Source organism: Symphalangus syndactylus, chromosome 7 (assembly GCF_028878055.3).
Source record: "Symphalangus syndactylus isolate Jambi chromosome 7, NHGRI_mSymSyn1-v2.1_pri, whole genome shotgun sequence".
NCBI lineage: Eukaryota > Metazoa > Chordata > Mammalia > Primates > Hylobatidae > Symphalangus > Symphalangus syndactylus.
This window is the reverse complement of record NC_072429.2, coordinates 106046372-106059117: the sequence shown is the minus strand read 5'-3', so window position 1 is coordinate 106059117 and position 12746 is coordinate 106046372. Positions and strand designations below refer to the sequence as shown.

The following is a 12746-nucleotide window of genomic DNA, read 5'->3' as shown; positions in this document are numbered from 1 at the left end:
ACAAGAATAAATGACATAATTCTATTTTGTGGCTGCCTTTTTGATCACATCAAATTAGATTCTCTGGAGTTTTTTGTTTTATTTTGTTTTTCCTAGCTTCCTTTTGTCTGTCCCTAATGTTTTTTTCTGGAGGAACATTTTGGTTTTATCTTCTAACATATCGTCTTTCATACGGGCCCTGTCTACACTGGCTGAACACAAGAAATAAATAACCAGGATTCCCATGCTGTTATTTTGGGAGATGTATTCTAACTAATGTTTCACACTTCCAGTTCACTGTCACGGTAGTCAGGTGCAAAGCGATCCTGTATATTGATTTTTCTTTCATAAACTGAAAGTCTGTTTGGAACAATTATTAGCTTCATAGAGAAAGCCACAGATAGTTAATTACACATAAGGACTAGGTATTAGCCAGAACCAGTGTTAAAAAGAATCATCCAAATGTTCTGTTTGAGCCTCAACTCAAACAAGTTTTTTTTTTTTAAAACTAATTACAGAAATACTTGGCACTAATGAGTGACTGGTCTTTAATTTACCTGTATCAAATAACTAGCTGTGGTTGTTGGCTTTGGGCCAAAAATTGGGACTCTGAGCTAGCTAAAGAGCTGCTAAGAAAGAATGAGCCCCTGAACTGTGCAGGGGACCTATCCTGGACTGCGTAGTTTCTCTCAGAGTCCTTCTGGGATTCCACAGAAGCACAGTTGTCCTTATGTGCAAAGTTTTTAAAATAGTGTTTAGAAGAAATGATTTTTATGAAATTTCGTCTTTATCTCCCAATGCAAGAGACTGTGTTTCTCTTCCTTAGAAGAGCATAAGCCGCTCCTCTGTGACATGCTAAGGATATAAACATGGGAGAATGAATGCTACTTCATGTAAATTACAAGTGCTACTAAGTCTCGAACAGTGAAACATTCATTATTCCTCAATATATCAGTCTCTTCTACTTGTACATCATTCCAACCAATATATGCCACTGTTTACATTGCACGTCTTGAGACTCCTCTCCACTTCTGCTTTATGTTTTAATGCTTAATCTAGGCAGGACCTTAAGGAATTATGTTCACACCTTATTAGAATATTTCTTTTTTAAAAAATAATTTTAGCTGAAACACTAACCTTAAGCATATTTTTATTTTGAATTTGCTTTCAAATTGTTTTCAGTTGGCTATTCATACAATACAAATAAATTGTTCAATAAAATGTAAGGAATAATAGGAATTAAGACATGGCCTTTTTTTCCTGTATTCTATCTGAATAATGCCTTGCTCATGTTTTTATATTCTAGAGTCTCTGAGAAAATAAGAACATAAACAAAACTAGAAAGATAAGAAGGATGTGAGAGACTGTATATATGTATACATACACACACACACACACACACACACACACCCCTACATATATATTTTTTAATTATTTGAGTTGGATGGGCAATGAAGTGGGTACCCAGGTAGGTATGTTGAGTACCTAACTAATTGAGATGTAAAAGCTATACTTCTGAAATGTGGACCAAGTATATTTTGATATTAGAGTTACTTATACTTGAGTTTGCTTTTGCTTGCTACCTTGAGCTTACCAAAAATTAATCAGTTAGTAAACCCATCATCCATCTATTCAATGAACATTGAGGCCTTTCTCTATCTCAGAGACTGTTTGAGATTTCAGGATTCTGATGATTCAAAGATGAGTAAAACATAGTTTATGCCTCAAGGAGCTCACAGTTTATTAGGGGAAACAGATAAGTGAAAAGACAATTAAAATACACCCAGTAAGTGTCATCATGAAGATGTTGATTTGATGCTCTTTGAGATTATACTTGGAACAAATCTTAAAGGATGGATGGGAGTTCAGCAGCTGTTGAAACCTGGAGAGTACCTTCTAGGAAGAGGGGATGGTACTTGCAAATGTATGGAGAAATAAGAGTGTTGCTTAGAGGGAATAAGTGAGTGGGTAAGGCTGGAGCACTATGTGTATATGCAGAAAATAACAAGACATAGGAGGGTTGGGGTGGGTGAGACATGGGAAAAAGTAGACAGTAGACAAGGACTAGACTTCAAAGGCCTTGCAAACCACAGTAAAGAATTTGGACTTTATCTTTGAATTTTGGAGGAACAACTGAGCAACTTTAGCCAGGATAGACGAATGATGAGATGCATGTTTTTGAATGAGCTGCATGGAATTCATGGGGAAGAGGAAGAAGGAGTGAAACTCAAGGCAGGGAGATTAATTGTAAGTCTTCTTTGATAATCCAGAGAAGAAGTGCCAAGACTAGAAACTGACCTCCAAGTCTTAAATAGATCTGGAAAGATGTCTCTTTTTTTCTGATAGCCTAACATAACATTGATGACATTCATATGGGGAAAGATCACGAAAGAAATGTGGATTTTATTGTAATCTTAATATCTATACCAGCACACATATAGAGAGATACCTGAAGGCAGCCTTAATCTTGTGACGATGATATATTCATACAATAGTTTCCAAATGATTTTAGAGAAAAAAATGTAATGGCATGAAAAAGTGGTCATAAAATTATATTTGAAAATCATCTCATACAGAAACATTTAAAGTATAGTTCTATTTCTATTTGTATTTTCACATGGAGAGAGGTTGTTTTTGAAGGATACCTCTAAGGAGGAAGATGAAATGGGGCTGTGGGCAGAAGCTTTACTTATAGTGTTCAAAAATTTTATAAGAATGTGTTCAGATACATATATATTTAAAAATAAATAATATTTTATATTTAGAGGGGAGAAACAAGTAAAATGCTAAAAAGCTATGATATGAAAAGAGTAGTTATACTCAGTGATGAGATTGGGGTTGATTTTTATTTCTTTTTTTGCTTTTCTTCTCAAATTTATAATTGTGCATTTGTATTGCCTTAATTACACAAACAAATAATTATAAATTATGAGACTTATATTGTAACTCTTATGTGAAAGGGTAAAAGTATAAACTATGTATTCAAACACATAGCAGTCTCTTATTTAGAATCAAACATTTGTGCTGAATTCCCTGCAAAGACACTATAGAAAATCATTGCATCCTGGAAAGTCTGTCTTTATTAGTGAGCTTAAAGCTACTGCGGAGAAAATTGCATTGACTTACCATAAAAAGGAAGGCCATTACAAATCACAGAGAAACAAAAAACAAGAGTTAAAATTGCCATTGCTCATTCAAGAGCACCTATGGGCTAAACTCTCCCAGGCCCAGTAGAGCAGATTTCAGGCTAGGAGAGACGTAGCTACTTAATTTTGGAATCAGTCACTTATTCTCTCAATTCTGATTCTGTCTTCACCAGACAAGTAACTTTCTGATTATAATTTGGCTTTCTGTGTGAAATTCTCTCTGAGAAGACCATGAGACTGGGTCCCCACCATATTCCTACTTTGACTGCAAATGGAGGCCTGACAAAAGTCTCTGTTAGTTTTGCCAATGTGTGTCTACCTTTGGGAGGCTGAGGATCTCCAAAAAAGTGATCAAATTGAAAGTTCTCACCAGCTCTGCAAGGTGGTGAATTCACCCAGGTAACATGTCCCAAAACTCCCTCTGTCACCTTACTTTCCCCTGGTGAAACCCACCTCCACTTGGGCTGGCTGCAGCCTCAAATGTGAATTGGCACTTTAAAAAATTCTACAATTTTGCATCACGGGTTACTTGTAGTCTGCCTCTCAGAGTTTTAAAATACAAGCTTTTATGTGATAATTCAACATTAGAAGATTATTTGTACTATTGTGAACCAGAAGTTCCATTAATTATCAAAACCAACAAAAACTGACTGAGGTTTACTTTATACTTTGCTCTGGTTCAAAATCTCTTCAGAATATTTGTAAAATATTGCACAAACATCCAATAATTTTGTTTTTTGCTAAAAATAATATCAAATACCACAAACAATAGGATATACACATATACCTAGATGCCAACACAAGTTAAAATATATCTCCAAATATTAATTGATCTTTATTATTCTATTTCACAATAATGTAATGTTTTGCTCAGAGCCAGCCTGTGTTTTAGGAGTGTCTCACTCATACAGAGATATGAATCACCCATGAACTATACTGTGGGTGGATAGGATCCATAAATAAGACCCAGGCATACAAGTGGTGACCTATATGAATTTGAAGGGGATATTACTACATGATTCCGATGAAAACATTGTGCTGGTATGGAGAAGCAGTGTGAGGTAGAGTTAGAGAGAGATGGGTTACAGTCTTAGCCAGAGAACACCTTGAGCATCAAGCTGTCGATACGACAACTTCAGTTTAGCTACTCTAAGCCCTGTGGAGCCACTGAAGGACTTGAGCAAGTTTACATTAGTTCTAAGCACTACATTGCCCAGAAGGATATGAATGCAGCATGTACGATCAGTAGGAAATGAGCAGACATCAGACAGGTCACTACATTTGGCAGCTATTGTGATTTGTCCACTAGTTCTCGGATTCTAGGACAATACTTGACAAAATGTTCTCTTTGGACAGTCTGCAAAGAGAAATCTGAGATGCTAGTTGAAAACAAACGTTCCTGGGATTAGTAAATAGGCCTTTTAAACAAAAGATCAGATGGTTTGTTATATGCACAACCATTAGAGGGCCACTGATCTAGGTTAATGCAAGTTTTATATAAGAAATGTTTCTAGATAGTAAGATAGGTTCTTCGAAGAATGACATATTAAACAGATGGGATTTTTGAATTTAATTTTAGGGATACCTCTAGAGTACAAGTCCCTCAAAAGCACGGATTTTTGTTTTGTTTTCTTATATGTCTTAAGTGCCTAGATCAATAACTGGTATATAGTTTGTGCTCAGCAAATATTTTGTCCAGGGAATGCATAATGATTCAAAGCTTGAGTTTTAGACTCATACAAGCTAAATTCCAGCTTACATAGCTTCCCTAAACCTTAGTATACAAATTGGGGATATTAATGTCTGGATCACAGATTTAATATAAAAATTTAATCAAATAACCACTGGAAATAATTTAGCATAGTGCCTAGCACAGAGGAAATCCTTGATTAACGAAACTTCCTCCTTGTATTGCTATTAATAATGTTTAGTACATCTGCAATATTAGATATTAATGGATTATGGAAGTGACATGCTGAATTAACATTGTGAAAAGCATTTATGTTTAGAGGTTAATACCTGTATTAATAAAATAAACCCAAGTTTTTATGTTTTCTGGATCCTGCATTATCAGAGAACCATATGAGTTTGAGCATGCGTAATGAAATAAACTTTTTCCTTCCTTTGTTCTTTTGGTTCTGATAGCTTGGGTCTTCTAGAGGTTTGTTGGAAGGGCGGAGTTCAAAGAAAGAAGAAAATGATGAAAAAGGCAAACATTCAACAAGTTGGTCTTCTGGGTTCTGTTATTCTGTCGAATGGCTTATCTTTCCTTTTTTTCTTTTTGACTTCAGGTTGTATTTAAAAGGTCACACTGGGACAGCAGGAAAACAGAGCAGCCTGATCTTACACGGTGCTGATTTCAGCACTAAAGATGCTGATAATGACAACTGTATGTGCAAATGTGCCCTCATGTTAACAGGAGGTAAGTCCTATGGGGCCATTCTCTAAGCTATGTTTCATTGGTTTGGGGCTTAAGGTTTCTTATCTACGATAAAGGAGTATGATCTTATGGTCAGGAAACTTAAGAGCAAGTCCCTAGAGATCATTTTGTTCTGCCCACGAATTTACCCTGCGTTCTTGTGTAAGACATTGCTAGCATATTTAGAAGTTTGCGTCCTCTCCCCAACATCAATAGTGAAAATGTGCTAAGCTTGGTTCTGAATACATTTTTCAGTTTCTTAAGTCCCAGATATTCTACTTTCTAAATAAGCATCTTGATATCCTTAGCAAAATGAACAATAGTTTGGGAACTCAGCATATACAGCAATTACTTCTTATACAATACTTTGCAATTATTTAGTAAGTTAATTGATCATTTTGTTGAAATGAGATAAGAAAAATAAAGAGGTGTAGTTAAACCAAAAGTAACACAGTTCAGACCAGCTATACCAGAGTTTTGCATTATATAATATTAATCATTGCAAGATCTTTTAGCTAGTATTGGAGATACCATTAAATAGTATCATATCATAGAGTAAGAAAGCTAATCCTTTTGTACATTTTAAATATTTTTCCAGCCTTCTGATAGCCCCACAGAGAAATTCTCAATTTGATGCTATCATTTCTGTAATACTTCTTCAGCACCTACCAATGATGCTTCTTGGCAAAACAAACAAACAAACAAACAAAAAACAATAACAACAACAAAAAACCCTTATCCATAGTCTCAGAGCCTTGGTTAAGCAATGGCACATACCTAAAATTAAATAATGTTAGTTTGTTTTAATTTTATGAGTTTCATATCTACTTTCTTTTGTGTGTGTGTGTGTGACCGAGTTTTGCTCTTTTTGCCTAGGCTGGAGTGCAGTGGTGCTGTCTCGGCTCACTGCAGCCTCCACCTCCTGGGTTCAAGCGATTCTCCTGCCTCAGCCTCCTGAGTAGCTGGGATTACAGGCGTCCACTACCACGCCTGGCTAATTTTTCTATTTTTAGTAAAGATGGGGTTTCACCATGTTGGCCAGGCTGGTCTTGAACTCCTGATCTCAAGTGATCTGCCCACCTTACTCTCCCAAAGTGCTGGGATTAGAGGCATGAGCCACCATGGCACCTGGCTATATCTAACTTCTATTACAGCAAGTGGTGCTGGTTTCCTCTTTAAATGAATGATATAAACTTGCATTTTAGAACGCATTCACAATATTCTGTATTTAACAAATAATTGATTTAAAGAAAAAATTGTTACATATTAATAAAAGTTATAAATGGATATGACAAAACTGTGAAGTTGATACATGACTGGCTGAAGTTTGGGAAACACTAAGATAAAACCCAATGGCAAGTGATATCACTCAAGAATGTTATAGGCTCTGGCAGGAAAGGAGTTGGCAACAAACAAAATTGTAAGAGAAATTCCTATTTCAGTGTTTCTCCTCTCACAGTTTTAGTGCTGCTTCTCTCTCTTACTATAATAACAATCACTACCACCTTCAATTGTTCGGATATGCTTTCTATCTTATTCTGTTACAAAACGTGGTTTCATATTAGTAAGGAAAAAATTGTTCAAATCTAATATTTTCCTTTCCCAACACTATGTTACTACTATTATTATAACATATTACATGTTTCTGCACATGTTGTACTATCTTACTTGAACTCCAGATCCACTCTGTGAGATAGCAGGGAGAGAAACTCATCTCTATGTTGTACATGAGGAAAAGGAATGACAGCTAGTGTTTGCCATTTCATCCCAAACATCTAGCACAGCTGACTGTGACACATAGAAACTTATTAGAAAATGTAGTACCTGAATTAGTGAAGTAGTAGTGTACATGAATGAGCGTAGTACGTGAATGACCATCCTGTAACTCTTGAAATAACTTTCAAATTTTAAAACCAAATACATAAATCGTTAGGTTGATGTTATCTTCATCAATGAATAGAGCTTGGAAAAGTATAGGTGAAAGTTTTGGATGATGATGATTATCATTTTTTTGAGACCAAGTCTCACTCTGTTGCCCAGGCTGGAGTGCAATGGCGTGATCTATGCTCACTGTAACCTCCGCCTCCCTGGTTAAAGTGATTCTCTTGCCTCAGCCTCCTGAGCAGCTGGGACTACAGGTGCGTGCCATCATGCCTGGCTAATTTTTGTATTTTTAGTAGAGACAGGGTTTCACCATGTCAACCAGGCTGGTCTCGAACCCCTGACCTCAGGTCATCTACCCACCTCAGCCTCCCAAAGTGCTGGGATTACAGGCATGAGCCACCATGCCCAGTTGGTTTTGGATAACTCTTTGTCTTCCTCCCTCTCCCCAACCCCTCTATTACTACTATCACCAAATCACAGCCCATTGACCCCATCCATGCCACCAATGTTGACATCTTTCCAATATGATACCAGCCCAATGTTATCAAAACTAACCTATTATGATTCTGCCTCTATCATATTCTATCATATTCTTTCTTTCTTTCTTTTTTTTTTTTTTTTTAGACGGAGTCTTGCTCTGTCATCCAGGCTGGAGTGCAGTGACACGATCTTGGCTCACTGCAAGCTCCACCTCCCGGGTTCTTGCCATTCTCCTGCCTCAGCCTCCCAAGGAGCTGGAACTGCAGGCGCCTGCCACCACACCCAGCTAATTTTTTGTATTTTTACTAGAGACAGGGTTTCACTGCGTTAGCCAGGATGGTCTCAATCTCCTGACCTCATGATCTGCCCGCCTCGGCCTCCCAAAGTGCTGGGATTACAGGCGTGAGCCACCGTGCCCGGCCTCATATTCTTTTCCTTAAGCTTTGAACATATCCTTTTGGCATCACATTTAACATCATTAAATATTATAAAGTCTCCTATATGTAATTTTATGACTCCTCCCTCAGCCCTCACCCCCAAAACTAGTTGCTACAAATCTAAGAATTTTTTAAAAAATGGTACACACAAGGTAGGTCTTGAGCTTTTTCCTGAAAGAAAATTTTTCTTTTTATTACTTCCCTGATCTCACAAATGAAATTGTCAGCAACTTTATACAAAGACAAAGGGACTTTGATTTTTCAGTTTCCTGCACATTTTAATATTGAAATATGCTTTATTTTCTCCATGTCTATTTTCACAGATATTTTTTCTCACCAAATAAATACAATACATGAAAAACCAACAGTAAAATCTTTCAAATGTGTCCCTAGAAGAGTATTCCAATATGTTCATATTTCTGTCATAATAATGAAAATATGGAGTGAAGCAAAGAGGAGAATGTACATCTTGGTTTTCAATGAGAAAACTTCACTGCTCAGATTTATGATTTTATTTCTGCTTTAAATGATTGAACTTTGTCATGTTCTTTCATCCATAATTATTCTTGGACCCAATTCTTACTCACCAATAAACACATATGTTTGGGAGAGAATATTTCCACTTATTGCTTGGTCTGGAATAGTCTAAGTAAATGTGTTTTTGTAATAAACGCCATTACCTTATCAAATGTCCCTTTGAAAGAATCCAGGTCTTGCAAAGCTATTTATTATGGAAAGCTGAAATGTGGAATTTAGATAGCTAAGAACTGGAGAACATAAGGATGAATGTCATTGACAGTCCAGGTAACTGGAGTATTGCCTGGAACTTAGGTCCTACTTAGCTACTCCCCACCACTACTACTTATTCTCTGTCAAAATTTCCCTTAGAGCCATTTTCCTCATGATTTTTCCTTTCCTTTTTTTCTTTTTAAACTTAGTATTTGAGCCTGTTGCCTATTTAAAATAGCCTCTCTGAAGCAGTGAGACTTCATACTCTTTGGAGCTAGTGACTCATAGCTCTTTGTCATCATCAATTAAAGCTTTGTTTTATCTTGTTTCTTTATATATTTTTCCTTGTTTCTTCTAAAAGGGATTAAGAGTAAAATAAGATTTATTGCCCACCAACTGTCCTAGTTTTCTTCAAGTACATAGAGGAATTCTAGCTGGAGAATCTGGTATCATTACCCCTATCAGTAAAAGACTGAATGGCAGGAAATAGGCTTAATTGAAAGCAGAAGGTATTTCAGCTAGACCCAAGGTAGGACTTGAGCTTTGTTCTTCATTTCCTAACTTCCTTATTTCTTAGCTTTCTTCTGTCAATTTAAGGGGGTTAATTACCATTAAACAAATGAGCAAGACAGGCTAGAGCATAAGTTTCATTAAAAATTTAAAAGAAATAATTTTATCTACTATTTAACATTAAGAAAATGAAAATATAATCTCATTCAATGCGTACTTTTTGTATAAATGTATTGTTTGTGGAGATAAATATGTGAAAAATTCTGATTCCAAAATTAAGACAGTGACAAATTTTTGTTACTAGATTGTCACATTCAAAACAAACTTACCTTCAGCTAAAAAAAAATCTTTGATACTAAATTAGGAGTTTTCAAAGTCTGCATTTCTGAAAGTTTGCTTAAGCTACAGTTAACTAAAATTATTAATATTATAATTAATTATTTCTAAAAATCTTTCATAAACTGTAATTATTAAAGGTTGCCAACAACAAAAACAAATGTTATCATTTTACATTCCTTACTTTAGTTTCAATATAATTTCCATATTTAGTACATAATATAAAGGCTATGTAAAAATGTGACCTAACTTTCTGTAGAAAGGATCTATTGAAGTAGAAACTCTCATTTCTTTTCCCAATGCATAAACCATGTCAACTGATAGACAAGACTTTCTAAAGCTAACGAAGTATATTTTTCAGTTCACTCCTTAAAGAGGGGATAAAGCCATACACATAAATTTCTTCGTACATCTAGAACTTTCCAGATGCTAACAGCAGAGAGTTGACAAATGCTCACTTTGCCTACTATATAATCTTAAAGAAGACAAAGAAAATGATAGAAGCTAGCAGTTTTTTCAACTGGTGTATGACCTTGAAGTGACAAGATCTTTGGGAAAATATAATTGTCTTAGCATTTTTGGGAACCCAAGAAAGATCTGCTAAGCATGATCAGATAACTAAAATTCTCTATGTTTCAAGGTAAAAATATTGAGAGAAAAGAAGATCCATATGACTAATGTAAGATTGACTATAGAAATCTACATTGCACTACTTTTATTTCAACCCAATTTCTATATTTAGTACATGAAACGTAAGCCTATTCTACACAAATGTAAGTTCTGTGAATGCAGGGATTTTGTGCTGTCCACTACTATATCCCCAGTGGCTGCCATAGCGTGTGGCAGATAGTATATGTTCAATAAATATTGGCTTAATGAGTAAATATGTTAGCAGAGACTCTGAAAGGACATTGCAAAATTACAAATTATTCTGGGGAAAAGACATAAAGTAAATGAATGTTAGTATAAACGTGATTCTTGCATGAACTTATATTTAAAATGCATAATACATACATGTATTTGTATGCACCAACATGGAACAAAGAGGTGACTATCAAAGACTGAAACTAACTTAAGAATAACCAAACCCCAAAAGACTAAACTGCAGAATTATAAAAATTTGAGTGTTAGGTTCCTGACTGTCAAATAAATTTGAGCTTCCTAAAATGCAAAGTTTAAGATTATATTCCTATTTTCTAGGGCAAAGTTTCATTTATTAGAAAAAGAGCAAAGAGTATCAGAAAATGTCTTTTATAAGTTTGGAAAAAGGTGAATCAGAACCGATAGTCCTCTCGTGCAAGACTACAACCAATGCTTACTAATTGACAGTGGATGAGAAATAACCAATTAATTTTGTATTGTACTCAGTAATAATATTTAAAAACTTATTGAGCTCTTTCTAATGGATACGTTTATATTATCCTAAATGATTTATATTTAATAACATATATGAAGCTTCCAAAAACTCTTGGAAATACAGACCACAATAATACTTTTGGCAAGAATTGAGATACAGAAAAGTTAGATAATTTGCCATAGGTCACAGAATTTTGTCAGAAGTAGAATTTAAATGCAGATACTCAACCTCCAGAGGCCTTTGTTCTATCTACTCTTTCTACTGCCTCCAATAAAAAGGAATGACATTCAAAGCGAATGACAGAGCTCTATTGTACTGTTTGCAGCATCTTTTTGCAAGCATTTCCTCATTTAAACATGGTTAAAAGCAAAATGAAGTATGAGGGAGAAGAGAGGCAGTAAAAGAATACCTGGAAGTTTTAAGTGAATTTTATATTCCTAGCCAGGATAAACAACTTTTCATCTTTAGAACAAAAAGAAGAGAAAGGAAAAGAAAGAAAGAAAGAAAGAAAGAAAGAAAGAAAGAAAGAAAGAAAGAAAGAAAGAAAGAAAGAAAGAAAGAAAAGAAAGAAAGAAAGAAAAGAAAAGAAAGAGAAAGAAGGAAGGAAGAAAGAAAGAAAAGAGAGAGAGAAAGAAAGAGAGAGAGAGAGGGAGGGAGGGAGGAAGGGACAGTCAAAAACAACCAACCAACCAACCAACCAAAAAAAAACAAGTCCTTGGCCTGAAGGGGATATAGTAAAATATGACAGAAGGAATGCAAACTTCTAGCAAGGTTCTTTGCCTCCTGCATGCAAGACCCATGCAGCTGCTTCTTGAGGCTTTCTTTGGGTAGGGCCAAATTGGTCCACATAAACTCACCAAGAGTTTTTTTCCATTATGATCCCATTGATGGCACCAATCAATTTAGTTTAAACTCATTCTTAGTTAGTGATGAAAGATGAAAATCTTAATTTCTGTGCAAGCTCTTTTGCATACTGCTGATTGGAATGCAAGCATTGAAAACGAACAAAAGAAATCTACAAAAACAGATATACCTTTTCATTTTGCTGTACATTTTACCACAGAAAAGAAGTGTTGAGAGACGTTTTGTTTAGAATCAGAAGAATTTAAGAGTTAGGTTTCCTGATGTTCAAATAAAGTTGAACTTCCTGAGTACAAAGTTGAGAATCAAATTCCTATTTTCTGGGCAAAGTTTCATTTATTAGCAATAAAATGTGAATTTTCTGCTTCAAAGATAAAAGACACAAATGATTTTAAAAGGCCTGGGATAGTTATTACAAAACTAAATTTTAATGAGTTAAGTGTAAATGAATTGGAAACATGAATCTCAGATTTCTTATTAAAATATACATGAGGTTACAGGTTATGAAGAAAAATGCTTCGAAAGTATATCTCAGCGGTTGCCAACCTTAAGACATTTGCGGCTGAACGCAGTGGCTCATGCCTGTAATCCCAGCACTTTGGGAGGCC

General features: G+C 35.3%; 1 protein-coding gene across 3 annotated transcripts in view; it reads left to right on the top strand.

Annotated features, from left to right (window-relative positions):
• The window catches only part of ANGPT1 (angiopoietin 1), a 269300-nt gene that overhangs the window by 230083 nt on the left and 26471 nt on the right, over positions 1 to 12746 (top strand). For all 3 annotated transcript variants that reach the window (XM_055287050.1, XM_055287049.2, XM_055287048.2), the window contains exon 8: positions 5417 to 5547. In XM_055287050.1, coding sequence (XP_055143025.1) covers positions 5417 to 5547 — 131 coding nt within the window. The remainder of the gene's footprint in view (positions 1 to 5416; positions 5548 to 12746) is intronic.